A 23,693-nucleotide genomic window follows, 5' to 3' on the forward strand; every position below is an offset into this window, starting at 1 on the left:
GCTAACTCAGAATAGTTTCTTGTCACATCTTTTAAATCAAATATAAAAATTTAACAATGGTTAGTTATGTTGCGAGGATTAATATAATCGAAATTTTATTATTCCAGCTCTGTTAGTTCCGCTGATATGAGCATTTAAAATGTAAAAAAAAGATTCGCTGCTCAATTTGTATTACACATAAAAATAAATTCATCGAAAAATATAAATGATAAAGATCTTAAGTGTCATTAGATAGCACTTAAAGCCTTCTATTTTTAAAATGCTGTAATGTGCCATATTTCAACAAGTTCACAGGTAAAATTTACAAAATAATGGATTCTTGATAATTTGCCATTTCGCTGAGTATTAAAACTTTGGCATCCAAGATGAAGCCTGAGACCTTCATTGGGTAAATTCCTAAGCAACCATCCATCCAATGATCACATATTTTTAAAAATTCAGAAGTGTTAATAAAGTTAATTATGTAATAATGTCAGAATCATTAAAAATGACACAAAATATTGGTCTTCTTCATTTATATTTTTAAAGTATTCTTTATTTTATTTTTATGCTTTGCTAAATTAAGCAACGCTTTATTTTTTTAACACTTTAATGTCCTGAACTAATAGAAAAGGATGGGACCATAAAATATTTTTGCATTTATCCTCACAACATACCCAACAATTCTGCCTAATTTTATTTGATTGGAAAGATGTTTCCGAAAATAGATCTTTTTTTATGGCTACACCTATCCATAATTAGGATAAATCCAGATAAAATATTGATATCTTTATTAGTTAATCAAATTTAAATAAAAAATGATTTTTATTTACTAGTTCTCTTTAATAAAAACAATAGACAAATAAAAAATACACATTTTGGTAATTTTTCCTTTATATTAGTTAATTAATATACTTTCATTATTATAACTTTAAAACATTAAACATTTTTATTTTATAACGACATTTTTTTATGGGAGTTATGAATATTTATTTCAAATTAGTTCAAAGTTAAAATAAATTCATAAAATCAGTATCGGTTAAAAAATATCGGCCCATCCGATATTTTCTCTAAAAGTCCTCTATCAGCGCATATCCGATACCGATATTTAATATTGGTGCAGTCTATGTTCGATTTATAAAATGACCCGATTAATATTTTAGTCAAAATAATAATGTAAGCTTAAAGATATATTGGTCATAGTGTCAAATCTCGAGGCTTACATAATATTATATTGGCTAAAATCTTAATCCGACGGTTTAAAATCGACACGAATCGAACTTTTTAACATTACTAGTACAGTCCTACTTTTTTTAATTCCGATTTGTAATGGAAGGGCTCTGTTACTTGTAGCTTATAATTTAAAAAAAAACGAATAACAACTATACTCACAGCCTTTCAAAGCTTAACGAAATTTTTCCGTATAAAAAAAGAAGAAAAAGAAGTGTATATATATGGTTTATAAAATATTCATTTTATATTATGAATAGGTGGCTATCAAATCATTCAACCAACTCACCTAGAAATACCTCGATTAGGCCAGCACTTCTCTACGCCTCTAATAACACGTTAAAATCCTTTATACCTATTGATTTTTTTTAAACAATTAATTCTTATTACCATTTTATCTATTTATGATAAACGGATCTACTTATCGTCGGCCGAGTATTATAATTGTTCTATATCCAATTTATTTTTCAAAATGCTTTTATTTTTTTGATAAATGAATTTTTCGGTACTTTATTCGTATTTACAAATTGGTATCTCCTATCTAAAATACAAGAAATACTTCATTTTTTAAATGTTCTGAACAATTTTTTCTAAAAATGGATATAGAATACTACTATATTACTCATCCGGTGTTATTATTAAATGATATTCGTTAAGTTTGAAAATGATGCACCATATAAAATCATACTTTACAAAGTAGAAAAAAATGTTACATACTCATTTTTTAGCCCATACCGATGCTAGGGTATATCAGCTGATACCGTAAAGTATCAGTGGCATATCCGAATAATATTTACTACATTTTGCAATTTTTAGTTCGAACTAGAGTTTAGAATCAGGCTTCAAAACCCTCCGAGCGACGAGACAACCTATCTAGGAACGGGTACCTGGAAACCCTATTTTTTTTTATAAAAAAATTATTGAAACCAATCCATTTAAAAATTTTTGGAAACCGGTTTCATGAACCGGTTCTAACAAAAGTGCAAATAATTGTTCAAAATATTGCCCCATTCTTTTTAGCAGTTTATAATTTATTAAATTTTGGAATTATCTTTTGATTGCGTTAACAGCAGAGTTGTTAAAAGATACTTTTTAAATGGATCTAGATACAGATACAGATACATAGTCTCAAAAGTTATCTAGATACAGCGTCTAAAAAGTTATCAAGATACAGATACATTTTTTTATGCTCTTATAGGTTTGCATAAACCTAAATTAATATTATATTGTGAAAATTCATGAAATGAGCTAAAAATTTATTGACGCGATATAACATTTATCAGAATATAACTAAAATTATAATTTTAATATAATATATGAAAATATATGATTAAATAATTATTAGATTTCAGTAATAAAATATTTTCAAAATTTTGATCATTTAGGCATCCTCGTTTATCTGTGAAGACATTTTTAGCAACACTAAATAGTCTTTCCACAGGGGCGCTTGAAGGAATTGTAGTGTTATATTTAATAAATAACAATTTTATATCAGTTCTTTAAAAATGCTAAAATCTCTACATTTATTTTTGAAAAAGTTATTTAAAATTTGTTGATTATCAAAATTTAAATCATTATTAGAAATTATATCTGCTGTAGGGTACTGAAAAAAATCTGAAATTAAATTATTTGTTTTTTTGGTAGGTTATTTGCTTGCAGTCAGTTGATGACTTTGATAATTCACCAGCTAATCTTTGTATCAATTGTTTTCTTTTATAATGGCTGCATGCCATCTATAATAAAAGCAATAATTAAATCATCTAAAGTGCCTTGAGTTAAAGTCAAAGGTCTTTTAGGAAAAATATTATTGGAGGATGAGCCTTGCCAATATTTTCTTTAGTATTTTATTTTCCTTCCCCTTTTTTATTTTTGTTAACAAGGTTGGATATTTTCTCTTAAAATTTTAATTAGAATTTTAAATATATAATATCTATACCCTTATGTGCTTCACGATATTGCACGTTGGTCATACTGACGGATATTTTTGTATTTTTAGGTAGACACGGCAAACCTTTTACCATCAGAGAATTAATTGTTTTCTTTGTTTTGAGATATTATTTTAAAATATGCTCAATTTGGCCATGGTAAAGCAATAGAACTTGTTGCTTCCTCTTCTTCATCGATATAGATCTAAATAAATATATAAACTTAAAAATTTAGTTATAAAAAAAATAAAATTTACCATTTCCATATTGTAATATTAAAATTTGTATGGTTTATTGATAAACTCGGACATAATATTTAAATTAATGAATATTTATATATATTTTTTATATATAAGTTTTAATATTTTATGTATATATAATTCTTTATTATAGTATTAATAAATATTAATATATAATATATATATATTTATTTATTTCATAAGCTCGTATGAAATAAAATAAATTTTACAGTCAAATATTTTTATTTATAATAAAAAAAGGGGTATATAAAATGTATCTTAAAAAGTATCTAAAAACAGATACAGATACCTCTAAAAAATATCTAGATACAGATACAGATATCTTTCTAAAAAATCTATCTTGATACAGATACTACATTTTTATATCTAGATACAGTATCTAGATACTTTAACAACTCTGGTTAACAGAGTTTGCAAACTGGTACCCTCTGAAGCGTGTCAAATTTAAGTGCCATAATCACTTTTCGATATTTTGGAACCAACCAGAGTCACTTTTTTAAAAAAAATCAGAACTTGAATCAGAACCTTTTTTGATCCAGGTTTTAAAACATTGAGTTAAGTCTATTGTAATTCCAACATTATTATTCTTGCAGTTATTATTAATCCATTATTTAGTATACATAAATATTATCAAAATGGATGATCTTATAACTAAAATTTAGAAGCTCGTACGACCAAAATAAACAGGGCCCCATGTATTAATATGCGGTGTAACGGTTCCGAGATACCTTATAAGGTTATATCTGGAGACAAATTGGATCAACATCCATTCGTGTGCATCGATGAACAAACGTATAAACTTAAATTTATTATTACGCTACATATAAAATCAACGAAGCCTCTATTACTCTAATTAACTAGCCAATTTTTATAAACCTAATATATCCAATTTGATCTAAGATTATTTACGAAGCAAAAGATATATAGTTTTAAATATTAGATGGGGGGGGGGGGGTATTTTAAATTTTCCAAATTTAGTGAACTTGAAAACCACGAATTGCATAGTTATAATAATATAATTACAACAGGAATTTTCAATTGGGGTAAACAGGAGTGGGGAGGGGCGGGTAATTGTTTTTGTTAGCAATAAATTTCGTTTTAGACAAATAAAGCTAAAATTGTTTCTATATTCAGGCTGAGTGTTATAAATAAGATTTATTAGCAAAAACTAGTTTTATATATCTTTTAACATTGACGCAAACCATTATGTTTTTAAAATTATAAATGGTTAGCAATTTTAGAAGATGTGAAAAGTAGAGTCTAGTTTTTGCTAATAATAGAGGTCTCACCCACAAATTTTTAAACCAATAATACTAGTTTAATACGATATCCATTTTAGAATGTGATTTAAGGAATATTCTGCATCATGTTAGTTAAATTTAGACAATTGAATTTTTGTAAATTACTAATTTATATAATATTAGCTTATTTTTTTTATAATTACAATTTACTTCTAATTATAATTTTAAAAATATTTATTTAGTGTTGTTAAACGGCTCAATTTTTAAAAACGGCTAACCCAATATCTTAGCCCAAAAAATTTTACTCAACCCTGGAGATTTTGCTCAGAGATGGCTGAATGATTTGTACAACTATTAACGAAATCTTGAGGCTGCTTAATAGGCTAAAATCTTAATTTTAAATTGGCTAAATCGAGCCGTTTAACAACACTTATATTTACAAATTCCATTAGCAGCTATAATTTATCTGAGGGGACCTGCCTCCTAAATCATCTCAAATTTATGCCCTGTTTGCTGAAAGTCTTAGAAATTATTGCTTTCCCATAAATTAAATATCAAGCCAAATATTTGACCATTTTTCAATAAAATTAATTATTTGATATTCACCTTTTGATATCATTATGTTTATAATAGAACCCAGCATCGAATCGGTTTATATAGGTCTAACCCGATCCGAGAAAAAATTTGTTGGACGGATCCGACCAAAGATTTATTTTCTTTAAAAATCTCTCCAATTTGATTATAAAAGTATATTTTTCTCTACAAACGTAAAATATTTATATAGAATAGATCTGATCAAGGATGAACATACAAAGGGGAGGGGACTACATCTCATTCGTATAAATGGTAATGCACACAAATATACAACATGACAAAATTTACATAATATTTAACTCTTAAATATCTAATCCTTCTTTTCATTTATTTATTGAAAACTCGTAGTGATTACCAAAGAAATCCTAAACGATCAACTTTTTGATACCTATAACAACGGTAATTTGATTCAAATATCATTATTTTTTATTCTTTGAATTCATAGTCATGGTATAAAAAATTATCTATTTTAATCTTAGTTTTCGATTCTAAGACTTCGAAAATATTCATATTAGTAGTATTTGAGAGGTATTACTGAAATTGGACCAAGATATTCTTTATTTAAGCGAAATAACAAGTTTCAATGAAATAAATAAGACATTTTATTTGGCATACTGTAAATGATAAGAGCGAAGGAAAAAGAAAGAATACCTACAAAATGGAATGACAACTCACTTTTACGTGATACGTGATATATAACGCTTATGCCCTCTAGCGTTAAAAGTGCAAGAGAGTTACGCAAGGTTTTTCTCATTTCCATCTAATTGGAACAAAATTTAATTGTGGACAAGCCGCACGTACTTGTACGCGCAACATTCCGAAAAATGTCGCAGACGTCCATAGGCTTTGTAAAAAAAGAGAGCGGGTCAAAAACAAGCCTATATCCGAGAACGGCAATATAATTTAATTAAAGAAAGAAAGAGAAAGAAAGAAAGAAAGAATTAAGGGTGGGTTTTGGATGCTTTTTTTAAATTAGGTATTTTCCTTAACATTTATTTTGAGAAAAATTAAGCTTATTTATTTTAAATATCTTTGTTGATCGAATAGTTTTTTAATGGAATTTTTGCAATTATTGTTTCATATTTAAATTTAGTTGCATCACGTCTTTTATTGCCTTAATAAAGATTTATATTTCGTGTTTTGTAAGTATATAGCCATGTTATGGTATCATGAACTAGATTATGGTCAGAGTTTCTTATGATATGATCAAGGAATTGAATTCGGCGTTTCTTTAAGGTAATGTTTATTGGGGTGTGTTTTGAAATTCTCAGAGATTGGTGTTTGTTTGATATAATTTTAGAGTAAAAAATATTATTTATAGTGCGGAGGCAATTATTTATGAAGGATTGTAATCTCCTGTTCTCTGTTTTATTTATTTCCCATATGTGTCCACCAAAAAGCAATATTGAAATTATTGTTAAGTTAAAAATTCTTAGTCTGGTGAACATTGAGATATCTTTGGTTTTTCATATCTTTATGTATTTGTAAAAAGCCCCTCTTTCTGTATCCTTTTTCATCTCCTCCTTGCAGCATCCTTTATTGTCTAAATGACTCCTATATATTTTATTTTGTCCACTATCTTAAATACGTTTACTCCTATTGTAAAATTTTGTATTTGAGAGGTACTGGGGGAAGGATGAAAGTTTTGTTACAGTTTATATAAAGTCCCATTCTCAGACTTAGAGGTGAAGTAAATTTTTTGTTTCTTCAATACTTGTGGATATCACAACAATGTCACCTGCATATGAGATAATCCGATTTTCCAACATCATAACCTTAGAACCAATATCTATTAGATCGGCTGTAACTAGAGCTTTCTTTATTATTTTATAAATTATGATGTCGAACAAGAGGGGCGAGAGTGTACATCCTTGTTTCACGCTTTTTTTTATTCTGAACGGTGGGGGGGGGGAATATTTTAATGTTTTTTTTGAAACAAGTAGATAGATTGGAGTAGTGGTTTTTTAGGATGTTGATAATATTTTTTTCAATGCTACATTCTGGTGTCATCCATAGAGTATCGTGGTTTACGTTATCACAAAACGCTTACTTAAAATCTACAAAAGTGAAGTAGGTATTTTGTATTTCCAACATTTTTATATAATTAAATGTAAGTATTGGTTCCAGTATGTTTTTATTTGGTCTGTAAGCGCAAATGTATTTTGGTAACAAATATGGTGTTGATGTCATAATCTTGTTCTTTAGGAGGACCATAAAGATTTTAGATTCAGAAGATGTGAGGGCTACAGCACGATAATCTGTAAATTTCTTAGGGTCTTTGATCTTAAGGAAATTACACAGAGAGGATTTGTTCCATTCCGCTGGGGTTTCGCCGCTTTCCCAGATTTTTTTGAAAAAGGATAGAATAAAGGAAGATACTGTTCTGGGTGCAATTTTTAGGTATTCGGCAGTATTATTATCAAGCCCAGGTTTCCGCAGTTTTTTTAACTACTTTTTCGATTTCATTTATGGAGAAACCCGACGGGGGCGGGGCTGGGTTCATATTTGTGTTTGTTGGACAGAATACTTTCCTTGGATCAAAAACCATCATGTAATAATCTAGCCATAAAGCTATCTGCTCTTCTTGGTCAATGATTTCCCTTCCATTCGCTAAAACTAAGGAGGGGAGTTTCTTGAAACTGTATGGTTTACAGGAATATTTTAATTTTTTGTAAGCGTCATAAATCCTATTTTTTTTTCATGTCCTTATCAATTTCAATGCCCTTTCTTGCAATATAGATTTTTCTATCTCTTTCAATGCCCTTTCTTGCAATATAGATTCTTCTATCTCTTTGCAGCAGTTTCTGTATATCTTTCCATAAGTCTCTATTTAAATCATTTCCTAGCTTTCTTATTTTTTCTAATGCCTCATTTGACTTCCCCCAATATCTCTCAAATACAAAATTTTACAATAGGAAGAATATTTAAGATAGTGGATAAAATAAAATATAGACAATAAAGGATGCTGCAAGGAGGAGATGAAAATAAGGATACAGAAAGCTAGACTTTTTACAAATACATGAAGATATGGAAAACCAAAGAGATCTCAGTGTTCACCAGACTAAGAATCTTCAACTCAACAATAATCCCAATATTGATTTTTGGTGGAGACATATGGGAAATAAATAAGACAGAGAACTGGAGATTGCAATCTTTCATAAATAATTGCCTCCGCACTATAAATGGTATTTTTTACCCTAAAGTTATATCAAACACCAATCTCTGAGAATTTCAAAACACACCCCAATAAACATTACCTTAAAGAAACGCCGAATTTAATTCCTTGCTCATATCATAAGAAACTCTGCTAGTGCATGATGCCATAACATGGCTATATACTTATAAAACACCAAATATTGTGGTATTATAAGACAATAAAAGACCTGATGGAGCAAAAAATAATAATTGCAAAAATTTCATTAAAAAACTATTCCGTATCAAGCAAAGATATTTAAAATATAAATTCTAGGCTTGATAAAATCTAAAATATCATTACTATTTCTAAATATATTCCATAAACCATAGCATGCGCCTCCAACGGATAAAGTAAATGATATACTAATTTTTCTCAAAATGAATGTTAAAGGAAAATACTTTAAATTTAAAAAAAAACATCCAAAACCCATCCTTAAATTAAATTAATTTATACTGAAGTTCTCGGGCATAGGCTCTTGTTTTTGACCCACTCTCCTTTTTTTACAAAGCCTATGGACGTCTGCAACATTTTTCGGAATGTTGCACGTACAAGTACGTGCGGCTTGCCTCCAAACGTGTAGAGGGATACTCATATTTTTCTTTTTACCCAAATTAAATTTTGTTCCAATTAAATGGAAATAAGGAAAACCTAGCGTAGCTCTGTTGTATTTTCAACGCTAGAGGGCATAAGCGCTATATATCACGACGTAAAAACGTTTTTCTCAAATATAAAATGCGCGCTTAAATTATAAGTAGGCATAACCTACGCTACTCTGTTTTAATATTTTTACTTAGTCATATTAACTCATTCTTCTGTTTTAAGAAGTGGAACACAAATCACCAATCGAACTTTTGATAATTTGAGGAGCATCCATTTAATTTTTAGTTTTTCTAGTTGATCTTATATAATTATGTACATATACATTATGACTAAGGTAGTTTATATAATGTTTTACTTTGAAAATAATATAACATTTAAAACTTGCAAAATATTATTTTGAGCTTGTTTTCCAAATTGAAAATGATACACTTGTTTGGAATGACATTTTATAAGTTAAAATGCTATAAATTGTAACTAAAGAAATATTTAATCCAGATAATGAGATAATTAAATAAGTTTTGATTGATATTTTTTTTAAATTTTATTTTATAAAAACTCCCCAAAATATGTTTTTTTAAAGATTATCCACTCATCAAATTTCTCAAGACAGTCCCAAATCATTTTATAATAGTGATCGTGTGTTATGACGAATGTTCTGCTAAGTTTTTTTATCCCTGTTAAATATATATAATTTTTTATAAAAATTATCATTTAAAGGTAATGCTATTAATATCTAGTGTTGTTAAATAATGGAGTTCATTAGAGTCATTAATCGATTTAGTAGACTAACTTAGTTCACAATTCGCTCGAGGACGAGTAGTTCGTAATAATCTTAAATTAAAAAATAATTATTAATTTTTATTTTCGTTTTTTGGAAATAGAGAAAATTAGGAACCTAGCTAAATTTTTGGTAAATGTCCTTATTATCTTGTATAAACGCCGTGGTAAAAGCTTGATTTTTATTGTGAACTCGAGTCGTTTAATTCAGCAATAAAATCGATTAAAAATATCTAAGTAATTTCGATTTAGCACTTTTATTTAACCAATCATTTTGCTTTGCTCAAATGTACAAATATTGTTAATTTTACTTTTACCCTATATTAATATTGAAATCAAATATAGATGTCCAAACTAGTATAGAACGGCTTACTCAATATTTTAGCTAAAAAAATATTGCACAAGCCTCCACATTTAGCTAATAGATGATCAAATCTTTTTCTATCTATAAGCAAAATCACTAGGCGAGTTAACCTTTCTTAAAAAACCTTCCCAAATCAATCGAACCATTTAACAACACTAAATAAATTATCAAAGTTATTACATTTAAAATAATTTCGTTTTATGGAATAATCATTAATAACTCAAAATTACTTTTTTACGGCTTTCATCAGAAGAAACATTATAACTCTTTATCCATAGCCAGCAACTTAACTCCAAGAAGATGTCTTATATAAATCGTATATAAAATAAATACAATAACTTATATTTGATGGTCTAAAATTTATAAGGAATATGTTTACTAAATTTTATATTGATTTGGAAGATGGTAATTTTTATAATTTATACTTATAAAAGGGTTTTTGGAAAAATATATTAAAACCATAAATATTTTTGCTCGAAATCTCTCACATATCAGGCAAAATTTTGAAAATTGATTATTAACAGTAGTAAAAATATAAATATTTTAAATTATTAAATCCAACATAGGAATAAAAGCGTTTACGAATTTTAACGCTAACCTTATTTGGTTATAACTTTGAACGCAAACATATTCTATTTTTGATACCCTAATTCACTAATCTTATGCTTTAATAGCGTAATAGCGTTAATACTAAATATGGGTCTAAAAAATCCATATTTCATTTATTAATTTTCAAGAGAATAATTGGGTCTAAAGTTTTTATGCTCGAGTCTGAACCATTTTTTGCGACTCCGCTCGAGTTCGTGAAACAAAAATAGATTTTGAAGCATCCATTTTAAGTATTTTTTTTTACTATCTCGACTCTAAGTTGGAGTCGAATGAACCCTACTATTTAAAAATAGGATAAATAAAGGATTCTGAAATCTAAATTATTTAGATATCTATATTTGATTTTAATTCTGAATTAAGCGACTCGAATAAAAATCAAGGTTTTTACCGATAAAACGTGATTTATACAGAAAAAACGGGGGGTTTTGCCAAAATATTAGCTAGGCAAGTCTTCCCATTTTTATTTATTTCTAAAAATAAAATGAAATAAAAATTTATGATTTTTCTTGACTCGAGTTTAAAAACTGAGTTCATAACTCGAATCAGTTTTGCCATTTTAGTGTGAATATAAAAAATATAATACAAACTTTTTAATCTTCCTCTATAGAATCATCCACATTATAGCATTATTTAATAGAGAAAGAACGATAATTAGTTTAAAAATTTATTTTCATTGCATCCTTAATTTCATTTGGTACCTTCTTTACACTATCTACCAAAAACATTTTATCAAAATATTAACCTTAGGATCCTTTTTAACCCTAAACCTCTCTCCTGTGATACTATTTAATGTTCTTCGAGGAATAGTGAAATGATAGGGAATCATACCATTACCATGGAGTGCTAGATTTGGCAATAACCCCTGAATGTGTTTTTCTTTTTTTATCTTTACCTTTAAAAAAGAATTCTCAAATTCTTTCATTTTAATTTGCATACATTTGGGGATGAATTCTGGTAAATAATTAATAATTTATATAGGGTAAAGATAATAAATTTTATTTAAATAAGAACTTATATTGTATTGATTTAATAAAATAAATATTAATTATTCTAAATAATTAAAATTTATTTTCAATATTAATGCTTACTAATAAATAGTATAAAAAATTTATTGATTAAAAATTCGAATTATAAAGTAGTCAACGATGCAATATAAAAGACTTGTTCGATTTTTTTATTACTTAATGCCTATAGTTCATCTACTAATAATCTATTAGAATATATAATTAGATTGATTCCATAAATCCTCAGGATCCTTTACAAAATTGATCAAATCGGATATAAAATTTCCTCTAAAATCATTTTATTATTGAAGAATAATATAAAAATATTTATTTGTTTACTTCAATCTTATCAGGCGCCATTTAATCGTTAAAAAATATCAAACTAGTTAGATATTAAAAAACGTAAAATTGTATGCATTAAAAAAACGTTGTGTTTGGAATGGCCTTAGCATTTTTAAATATCGGTTCAAATAAACTTTAACAATACTTCTTAAAGGGCTTGATCTCCATTAGAAAACAATTTAATAATTATTGCGATGGGCATTATTTAAATCGGGGTATTAAGCTCAATTTATTAATTAGATACGAATGTTTAAACAAGCCCAGTTTTAAAGTTTCTTAATGGATAATTTTCGATCGGCTTAATGAAACAAAGACAGAAAGAAACATATATATATATATCCTATCCTACTACTTCGTTGGCTTATTTAGATTTCCTTAATTATAGATTAACCAAATTTGGAAAAGAAATATTATCAAAATATGGGAGTGTCCTAATAAACGATTTGCAATACAGGGAGAATTTTATAATGATAGGACAATTGGGTTTACAAAAAGGACTCGCTATCGAAAAAGTAGATATAACATATATTTATGCTAATTTTACTCTCTTACAAATATAAATATTAAATTTAGGTTATTTAATGTCGACGTCAGTTTTTTTCATTAATTTTTCAGCTCCCTACCCTTGTAAGATTTTAATTATTTTTAAATGAATTAATATAATACTTATATTATTATATTCTAATATAAGTTATAAATGGTTAATGCAAGAAATTATAGGAGCTATAAAACTTCCATCCATTTAAAAACTTTTTTTATCTTGTTTATTAATTAATTTGATTTTATAATTCTTGTTAGATTGGACGCAAAAAGAATGCAAAAGATAAAGATGGTTTTGGGGCCAAGATTGAGATTTCCGGTTGCTTAAAATCGCCCGGTAATTTTTTATATATTCATTTTTACATTACAATAGGGTGAAAATACGGGTAAGATTATGGTTTGTGAGCCATAATTACCATTGGCTATCTTTTATTTATTCATCAGTCATATGATTGGTTGAATTTCAATTTATTTTTTTTAAAAATTTGTTGAAGGATATTTTTATTATCGAAAACCATTGGTTGTTAATTTTTACGCAAAGAGATAAATAAAAATGAGATGGACAGGATAAAATTTAAATTGATTTAGATTTGTAATTTAGAGACCTTTCTTTTTCAATGGTCAATTATATCAAAATTATAAGCCTTATTTCTAATTACATATCTGAGCATACAATTAAATACTTCACTCTTTATTTAAAATATTTGTTTTTAAAATTTAAAGTATAAAAATGTATAACAAAATATATATTCTATATATTTATAATAGGAAATGCTTGAATAATATCTTCTAAAACATTTTTAAAGATATTCAATGGATTTATATTTTCTTTCTTCTTTAATTAAATATGTTGCTATGTAATTTTCTATAAACTACGACCTTCTAGATTTAACATATTTTATTTTGAGGTCACTCTAAAGACGCTCTATGGATTGGGTATTTATGCTTCTGTTAACCGGGTCTACAAAAATATATTATTTTCGAATAAATATTTTAAACATCTATTCTCACTATTAAAATTTAAAAAATTTATTTAAAAAAAAATATGTATAAAAATTAACAACCAATGGTTTTCAATAATAAAAATATCACTCAACAAAAAATTTTAAAAAAATTAATAAATAAAATTCAATCAATCATATGATAGATAAATAAATAAAAGATAGCCAATGGTATTTATGGCTAACATATCATAATCTTACCAAAATACGAATGTAATATATTACAAGTCCCTCCCACTATTTATACTGGCTGGTGCTAAAACTTTGCTCGTTGTCAGACATTTATTATTGGAAATTTTACTGTTCGAAAAAAAGGATAATAATAATTTAAAGGTTAAAAAAATAAAAGGCCGATATACTATATAATGTCGATTGTCGTGTCAAAATATGTTTTTTAGAAAGAAAATTTAAGCCAATTTTGAGCACGCCTTAATTTGCAGAAAAATCTAACTTGGCTTTTACGCTCCCCCAAACACGATAAATCTTAGTAATTTCTAATTATGAAATATATTCCTGACCAAAGTTATATATTAGCTAATCAATTGAGAAACGGTCATACGTATTTAATTATACACCCTTATTTATGAACTTTTATTTTTGAATCTCAATTCCTCCTTCCAACAAAAATAAAAGTCGGCCAGTTGATTCCGAATTTCGTGCTGGAATCCGATAAAATCAAAGAAACGAAGGATATCAGAATCGTGCAATCTAGCGTTAACACTTCATGTGGCGAATGTTCCATCGATAATTCTGATCATGACCGATCACCAAATATTCCCGTCCACATTTACATAGGGAAAGGGGACAAAGACTTCGTTAGGATGTGCATTAACGGAATATAGTTTTGCCCATATTTTACATATTATTTTTCTATTGTTTATAAATTTATTTCTGTGGAATAATTTTGTTTATTATTATATTCGTTATTTTATTTATATAGTCAAGGATAGTCGGTATGAATAGTTCTTTAAAAAAAATTTAAATTAATGTAAGACGATCACGAGATTAAATAAATATAAAAGAATTATATTTATTTATTCAAATAAATTGTTTTTTTTTCTTGATTAGGCGGTAACCTAAATAAAGAGAAATAAGTTATTTTTAGTATAAAAATAAAATAGTGATCAAAATCATTTTCAAATTTGCGAAGATTTATTAATATTTTGAAGTTAGAGAATATTAAAATGTAATAAATTTTAGCTTAAAGTTTATACAGTTGTGAAATGTTTACGAAAAAAAAAGGTAAGTAATATTAAATATCTTTCAAATTATAATATGAAATGGGCAGTTATATTAGTCAAAAGGGGAAGTTTTTAAATTAAATGGGAAGTATAAAAAATAATTGGGTAAAAATTATAAATTTCAAATTTTGCAAAACTTTAAATAAACATATTTTAATAGAAGATTTTAGACATTTCATAATTTTATAAATTTTGAGGTTTTTTAAAATATATTTAGGTCATAGCCTTAACAAAAAATATAGTAACATGTACATCTATTTTTACGGTAAAGTTATTTCGACAAAAAATTGAACGGAGGAGGCCGAGGATTGAATATTGCTCATATCGATGAAAAATCTAAAGGAGTTGTGAGATTAGGTCATTTCGACACTTACAATGAAGGTTATTATTATTTTTTTTAATATTTGCAAAAAATTTATATTAGAGTATATTTTTAGTATTTAAGGGAGACCTACAGAAGTATCCATTTGCAGGCCCACCCCGGCTTTCAAAATATTTTTAACCCAGTCCCTAACATCAGACCGGGTTTACCAGTTAACCTTTCCGATTTTAACACTTTATATAAGTACTATTAGCGGGTAATTATGTATAAACATTGGTTAATGATTTTAATTATTTTTATTTTTTTTATCCGATTAATTTTCTATGTCTCGAATTACTCCTTTTTTATATAAATATTTTTTTAGACAGTTCAAGTTTGGAAATATTTTTAGAATCCTTGCAAGTAGGTGACACAATTATCGTGGCATCATTCGATGACGCTTCGTCAAAGTACAAACAATTGGCAAATATATTTTAAGAAACTGTAATACCATTTCATTTTATATTAATATCCCCAATTTTTTTTGTAAACTTTATAATTGCTTGTCCATAATGCGCAAAATCCAGATTGACAAATCACGCCAAAAAACTATTCTTTGAATTAGGGAGCTCCATGGTGCAAAACCTTAAATACAGAGGCTCTTGGTATTTCGTAGGTCAAAAGGGGATACAAGGATTTTCCAGCATTGAAGATGTAAATAAGTCATCCAATATTTTATATTTATATTATTGATCTTGTCTAATACAATTCTACCGAAGGATGAAAAAAACTCATTTTACAAATCTTAATTAAAAATTTTATTGCTACAATTCATATTAAATAGAAATACTCAGGGCTTGTCCCGGTTCACTTCGTTTTTAAAACTCAGACCAAACAAGATTTTGACCTAGAACAACCCTATTATGATTTGTTTAAATTTGTGCATTAAATAAATATCATTTTTTGTTTTTATATTTTTTTTCCATTATAAATAACATAAACGTTTACCATTTATGTAAATCTAAAGAGACACTTTCATTTTAGGTTGTGTAGAGGAAGCTATTATAGACGGCTAAACCGATGACTGTTTAGAAATAAGACGAACCAGGGCACTGCTTATTAATCATTTTCTAGGCCCTGCCTGCATTTTTAATATTTCTACCATTTTATACCGAATTTAGCTTTGATACTACATGCTCTGATTATTTCCTATATTTTATTATTTATATTATGAAAAATATTTTTTTAAATTTTTAAAAATTAATAATGGAAATAAAGCAGTTTTATAATAATAAAAAATATGATGACGCTTATATTTATAATAAGTATTAAAATAGCCGATCCCGTTAATATTATAATCATCATTCCTTGGATTTATCTATGGCCGTCCACTATTCCATTAGTTTTTTTTGTATCTGTGAGATGAATTTCTTCGATGTTTGGATTGGATGAGTGTAGTCGTGAAGGTTTACCACCTTTGGGATGGTTATGATTTGGATTTTGGAAAGATATGGATTATGGTAGAACGTTTACAATTGTTATAAAAAGAATAAGCATTACCAATATTCTGACACAAGATCATTCTATTCAATTTAACACTAACTTAATAATTCCCATTATCAAAAAAGAATGATTTATCTTTTCATACGAATTTAGCTGGCTTTCGGAAGAGACCTTGCTTTACAGAGATAATCCATACATTAATAGGCATTAGCGAAGTTCCTAGAAGTTGTAACCACCACTAAACATATTTATAGGCTATCAAGGCCTTCGGCATTGATAGGCAAGCTATGTATGATATTATCTTAAAAAATAGTTATAGCAATATTTAAACTATATAATCACTTAGAGCGTCGTTCTTAATCAACAACATATCCGTTAAGTTATAAAGTTATACTATTTCGGAATATTGAAATCAAACTGGTCAAGTCTAGCTTCCACATTGACCTGGATATATTTTTTTTCTTCTAATTAACATTTATTTAAACATTATTATAAAGAAAAGATATTTTATATGTAATTTATAAATTTTTAAAAATTCATAAAATTATAATGAACATAAATTAATTATTTCCCTTCTTTGATTTTCCTTAAAATATTTTATACATTTGAATTTTTTATAATATGCTAGCAGCAGCGTTGTAAGTGGGTGAGCCCACAAGGGCTCAAGCCTCTTAAAAAATTTAGAATCCCTAAAAAAATTGAATTTTTATTTGCAAATTATATAAATAAAAAATTTTTATTGCTCATTTTAAGATAGAATTAACTCTTTTTTGTTCGTGAAAATCCTCTTATATAGATGCTGGAATCTGTTAAGAAAATCTCGAGGTTTACACAATATTTTGGCTAAAATAAAAAAATTTGCGAAAGGTTAGCTTGAAATTAAATGCTAGTGATGCTTTTGGGCACCAGTATAAGTAAAATCATAACCAAGATTAAATTAATGCATAACTTCTTTAAAATATGGAGAAAATAATACATCATTACTAAATGTAAGAATGGAGTTTAGAATTTACAAAGATGTTTATTAAACCTCATTATAAAAGGAATGTTGGCAAATTACAACAGTTAATAGTCTCATTAACGATATAATAACAAAGATTAAGAAATATATAAAAGTAAACACGATAGCGTTGGATTATTGTAGGGTAATCTTCGAATTTATTTCTGATAATTCATGTAAAATTTTTAAATAATTGCTATGATAGGTAAAAAAAAAGAAGAAAAGTAAGGGAAAGAATAACTGAATTAAAGCAGTAAACAGTATTTTACTATTTCTTTTTTTTCCATATATTATTAGAAACACTTGAATGAATAATCCAAATCTTTTATATAGAGACTATTTATTTGATGCAATCCATTCTTCTCAATTTCATTTAAGTTAAAATTACAATATTGTTTTTTTTCTCACCTCTTTTAATTTTGATTATTTAAAAATTGAACATCACTTGAGTTGTCTGGCTCATAACTTGTGTTGTTAAACGGCTCGATTCGAGCCGATTTTTAAAAACGACTAATTCAATATTTTATCCAGAATAATATTGCCCAAGCCTGAAGATTTTACTCATAGATGGCATAAAGGTAATTTCGAGGCTTAAGCAATATTTTTCTAGCTAAAATATTGAGTTAGCCGTTTTTAAAAATCGGATCAAAACGAGCCGTTTAACAACACTACTCATAACTAACTATAAAATTTTAAATTATATTTATCTATTCTTATCTTAAAAAACAGTTAGAATTTCCAGACGCCCATGGTTCCTGGGCACCGACTATAGACGTTAAATTTTGTTTGCCTCTACAAAATTTTCAGGGTATCATAATTAAACCAGATCCTTCCTTGGCTGATAACGTCAAACGCAGAGATTATTGCGCTAAATATGGGGATTTCGCCGATTTTTGCGATGGTTTATATTATTTATACATTCCAAATATAACGATGGAAGGGGGAAAGAATGCAACATCATTTATTAATATAAAAAAGAATGTTATAATGAAGTCCCAATCTTTGATTCTAATTAAAGCCTAAAGACCTGATTAAACCCTCTCAAATGTTTTTAAATAACAAAGTTCAACTAATTTAGTTCTGGTTTTATCAAATTATTAAATGCTAATAACTCATACAATTACAATTGGCACATATAAATACGAATATTGTCATAGGCGATTAATGAAGACATATTAATATAAATAATTATAATTATTATATTTCTGCTGGGCACGTATCTTACCTTTCATTTTTGTAAAGTTGGATTCAAATAAATTTAATATAATTTTTTTTAGATGAACATATATACGAATACATAGCTCCTGCTCCTTTAATAAAGCCTGGACACGCGTTTCACCCTATTTATAATACGCCAATTTTGGTCGTCGCAGGTTATCTCATTATTTTAGTGTTTTTTAAAACTTTTACTTAATAATTAACATTTATTTATTTAGAAAAAGAATATCTTAAACAATTAACTCATACATAACATATTAATAATAAAAAATATATTACATTGAGATATTCATTAAATCTTATGATCATCTTATATGCCGTCCATCATTTTCGTTGTTAGGAGGTTATCAGTTTTTTAATGATTCATTTGTTAATTGTTCTACAAAATGACTCATTCAAAAGAAATTTAAGTAACTAGACGGCACAATGTTTTTATTTATTTGTCGCACCAACAAAATTAACAATTAGGGAATGTTAAGGGGGAGGAAGTGGCTAATGAAATATATTTTTTTTTACAAATAGGGATCTCTCATACCTCTCTAAGGATGACGTTAGAAACTTTGATTATGCAACCTGGTATCAAGCCTTCAATGATCATGGTATGCCACTTTTTAATTTATTCGTAACTATAATCTTGAATTTAAATATTGCTTACTAAACAAATACAAACTAAAATAGGAAAGGGTAAAAAAAAAATTATTTATATTACATAACGTAATTTTAATATCAAACTTTTTAAATGTTTAAATTAGTTTTATAATGAAGGGTAAAAAAAAAATTATTTATATTACATAACGTAATTTTAATATCAAACTTTTTAAATGTTTAAATTGGTTTCGTAATGATAGTATTTAGGATGTTTTATAGACTATTACTTAGTTTTACCCTTGATTATAAACTATATATAAAATTATGCACTTCTATAATAGGTGGCTTATGATGAATTGATGCCAGTATTCAAAGATTTAACCGAATTATTTGGAGCAAGGCCTCATCCCATATCTTCCTCTTTTCATTATAATGGTAATTCTTTTTTCTTTCCCCTTTAATAGAATTTTCCATATATAAATTTTGTTGTATTTCAATTTGCAGAGTTTGAAAAAAAAAAATTTCAAAGAACAAAATTGAAGATATTTTCTTAAGAAAATTAAAATCATTTTTTAAAATTTTTTTACAAAAGTAAATTAGAATTTAAGGTAAAATTTGATTAAAAAAACTTGTCTGAGCATTCTCAAAAAAATCTTAATTTTCTTAAGAGATCACAGATTTTTTAGTTTGAAAGAGCATTTCAAACTACAATTTTGCGACATTTTTTATTAAAGGATATCTTGTTCTAACAATTTATCTCATTCGGATATATTTTTTTTTACCCATTCCCTTATCCGTAAGTTTCATAATTCCTATAAATTTTATTTCTCTATTCGTATATATTATTTAGAACTATTCCACAAGGCGCTTCAGCAAGCTTGGGATTATTATTCCAAAGAAGTTAATATAAAAAAAAATATTTCTTAATGATTTTACTTTTGATTGGGAGATTTTATTGAATTTTACTTTAAAATGGATAAAAGCAAAAACTAGTTGGATATACTAGGTAAAATATGATAAATATAGTTATAGTATATAATTAAAATGGAGTGTATAATAATTTATCGGATTTCGCAGAGTTCCAGCATGTGTAAAATGCCTAACCGATAAATTTCAGACTATTCAAATTAAAGACGCAAACTTACATCCTCTCACATCACATCTATTCCAACTTTTCCCATACATAAAAAAACTCAAAAAAATTAAATAACTTGAACATTAAATTTGCTCTACATTTTCCATCTTCTGAAGACTCTCGCAACCAGTGACGTAGCTAGGAATTTTTCATAAGGATTGGGGGGGGGGGTGTCCATTTTGTCTGGCCTTCGGCCGGGGTTATTTTAAAAATCATATTTCTTTTTCTTAAAATGTAAAAACATTTTAAATAGTGTTGTTTAACTGCTCGATTTGAGTCGATTTTTAATAACGGTTAATTGGTGTGGGATTAAAGCCTATATATATTTAGATGAGTCATTCCATTAGTTTTCGTCTGACCATAGGCCCTTAAATAACTTTAAAGTCTAGTTAATATTGAAAATGACCGATCATTGGTTCAAGTAATGTTTGGGAGTATAACTAATATTATTAGTGTTTTAATATTAGTTCTTAAGTTTAAAGTTTGCTGAAATAATTGCAATTCTACAGTGTTGCTGGGCCCTCTTATATAATGATGGTGCTTAGATCATATTACCAAACTTCTTTATCTGATTTTAGCTATTCGAATTCTGCAATAATGTCAGATTCATTTAAAATGCTTATTTTTTTAATGCTAAGCATTATATTAATGGCAATGGCTAATTGTTGAGAGAATGTTGGTAATAGAAAATTTAAATATTTAAATATTTTGCATGCCCATCAAATTTAAATGAGTTATGATTGTTTTTAATAATGGTAAAAGATAGCGTTTTTATAAATCAAATACTGATTCCAAGGTTAATATCTTATCAATGATTTGCCAAAGTTTATCAATTTTAATTTAGAGTTTATGACCTAAATTTAAAATAATATTAAATATTAGTAGAAAAATGTTGGTGGCATTTACCTCAGCATTCTTAAATAATTTAAGAAGGCTATTGGCTTCATTCATTGGCCAAACGATGTTTAGTTTTTCTCTTTGAAGATTTCTATTCACATTTATAGTTTTAGTAAAAATATAATTCATACAAACAATTGATATTATAAAAGGAGTTTGGTAAATATGCGCACAATTATTTTGCAGTATTATATGCATCTTTATCATTCCATCTACTTATCATTTTCAACGTTTCAACTATGCCTTCCTATTCTTCAAGAAAGCCAGTAATTGAATTTTGCCTTTGAAGAAATTTTGTGGGCGAATATTTTTTTAATTTTCGAACTTTTGATCCATCTATATGTTTTAAAACATCATACAACACCTTTGACCTCTTCCCAAAACTTAAAAATTCAATTATTTTGATACTATTTCTATGAAATAAAAGTTATATAAATTATGTGAAGAATTATTTACTTAAACTATTATATTATCAATCTCATTAATTCCACAGGCTTTGGATATAACTAAATTAAGCCAATGTTCTCCACAGTGCACATAGATATCTTTAGGGCACTTTTTTATATGGGCTTGAGCCCATTTATTTTTCTTGATATTGCTGGAGCACTATCATATCATTGGCCACGGATTTTGGTTATATCTATATTATTTATTTTTTTAAAAATACATGATTTGTTTTGCAATGTCTAAATAAGCGAAAATTTTGTAAATTCCTCATCTAAAAAGTAGCATTGGCTTTGCTTTGGTGGCCATTTGCAGGACTCCCCAGTACACAAGGTACTGGAGAGCCCTGAGGCTATTAAGCCATTCTTTATTGCAATTTATGTCCATATTATACAGTATATGTATTAATAATATAAATGGCGGTTGTTAGTATATAACACGTTATAATATAATTATCACTACATTATACGTAAACAATTTGTTTGTTATTTATTTTTGCGAACTATTATTACTGTCGGGAAAAAAACCAGAGGTAGGTCCAGCGGTATACGCAAGGTTTAATAATAATTTTCACGTTAAATTTCAAAAAAATATAAAAAGTAAACAATTATCCTTGCGTAACCTATTTATAGGCATAGGACCTTATTTCTGGCTGACCTTGTACTCTGATTTTTGTCCCGACAGAGCTAGAACAGTAGGTCACTATTATCACAGCGACCGTCTCTAGCGGACCTATCGGTCCTTATTTTGGCTATTGCCTGAGTTATTATCATTAATAATCTCAATATTTATTATATAAATTTAAGGTAATAATATGTTAGTATGTAACATTATAATGTATATCTAATTCTAAGTTATATTATGCGAGTGATTTAATGTTAGGGCGGGTTATGTTCCTCGGGACCGGCCTGTTCCTCGTGGGCTAACATATCCTCTGTTTGGACCGTGTTGTCTTCTAACGACAATTCTAGCGTGTTATCGAAGATGCTTGGATCGAAGTCAAGTTCGTTGGTTTCCCTTATAGCCGCTTCGATAGTTAGTTCATCTTCGAGGGCCCTGAAGGGGGTTGACGCCCTTACCCATGGTAATCCGAGTTCGACTGGGGGTAAGCCCTCCACGTCAATACCATGTAAGGTGTTGTGCGCTTGTTCGTCTAGCATCCATTGTCTGCTTGGTTCGTCGGCATCATTGTCCTCCGAGGCGATCCACGTGAGATTCCTAGCTAGGTGAACATATTTGGCAAACCCCAAGGATAGCATGATTTTTGTTAATAACATTTCGCACGAAGGAGATTTGGATCCTCCTTTTTTAATTATTGTGTATGCGACTTGGCTATCCGTGACCAGGGATGGGATGTTGCCGTATTTGTTAAGGCCATATTTACATCCGATCCAGATCGCTAACAGTTCTTTTTGGTTGATGTGGTTCGCCGCGTATTCCGGGATGCCTAATGATAATTTAGCTTCATCGAAGGTGAAGGAGGCTTTGCTTTCTAGTCCCTCCGCGATATCGATGTGAGGGCTTGATGCATCTACGTGTATTATTGCATTGATTGGGAAAGTAAAGGGGAAAGGCTTCATGAGCGCTGTTATCGCTGCTACTGCTTTGGGGTATGCCCTGATGTAGTCTATCGGCGGGGGCGCATCCGGCTCAAGCATTGTGTGGTAGTAAGGAGCGAACACCCTGGATAGACCCGTAATTGCG

At 27.9% G+C, this 23,693-nt stretch overlaps 1 protein-coding gene across 2 annotated transcripts in view; it reads left to right on the plus strand.

Moving 5' to 3' along the window:
- LOC135923647 (uncharacterized) overlaps nucleotides 1-23,693 on the plus strand; it is a 54,039-nt gene that overhangs the window by 12,340 nt on the left and 18,006 nt on the right. For both annotated transcript variants that reach the window (XM_065458512.1, XM_065458513.1), the window contains exons 4-19: nucleotides 1,470-1,547; nucleotides 4,057-4,186; nucleotides 5,420-5,481; nucleotides 5,578-5,628; nucleotides 9,606-9,687; nucleotides 12,507-12,633; nucleotides 12,920-12,998; nucleotides 14,296-14,503; nucleotides 15,175-15,284; nucleotides 15,590-15,674; nucleotides 15,792-15,918; nucleotides 18,437-18,608; nucleotides 18,985-19,080; nucleotides 19,448-19,524; nucleotides 19,855-19,948; nucleotides 20,364-20,413. In XM_065458512.1, coding sequence (XP_065314584.1) covers nucleotides 1,470-1,547; nucleotides 4,057-4,186; nucleotides 5,420-5,481; nucleotides 5,578-5,628; nucleotides 9,606-9,687; nucleotides 12,507-12,633; nucleotides 12,920-12,998; nucleotides 14,296-14,503; nucleotides 15,175-15,284; nucleotides 15,590-15,674; nucleotides 15,792-15,918; nucleotides 18,437-18,608; nucleotides 18,985-19,080; nucleotides 19,448-19,524; nucleotides 19,855-19,948; nucleotides 20,364-20,413 — 1,628 coding nt within the window. The remainder of the gene's footprint in view (nucleotides 1-1,469; nucleotides 1,548-4,056; nucleotides 4,187-5,419; nucleotides 5,482-5,577; nucleotides 5,629-9,605; nucleotides 9,688-12,506; nucleotides 12,634-12,919; nucleotides 12,999-14,295; nucleotides 14,504-15,174; nucleotides 15,285-15,589; nucleotides 15,675-15,791; nucleotides 15,919-18,436; nucleotides 18,609-18,984; nucleotides 19,081-19,447; nucleotides 19,525-19,854; nucleotides 19,949-20,363; nucleotides 20,414-23,693) is intronic.

The sequence above is a fragment of the Gordionus sp. m RMFG-2023 genome, chromosome 2 (assembly GCF_954871325.1).
Source record: "Gordionus sp. m RMFG-2023 chromosome 2, tfGorSpeb1-WG-v2, whole genome shotgun sequence".
Lineage (NCBI taxonomy): Eukaryota > Metazoa > Nematomorpha > Gordioida > Chordodea > Parachordodidae > Gordionus > Gordionus sp. m RMFG-2023.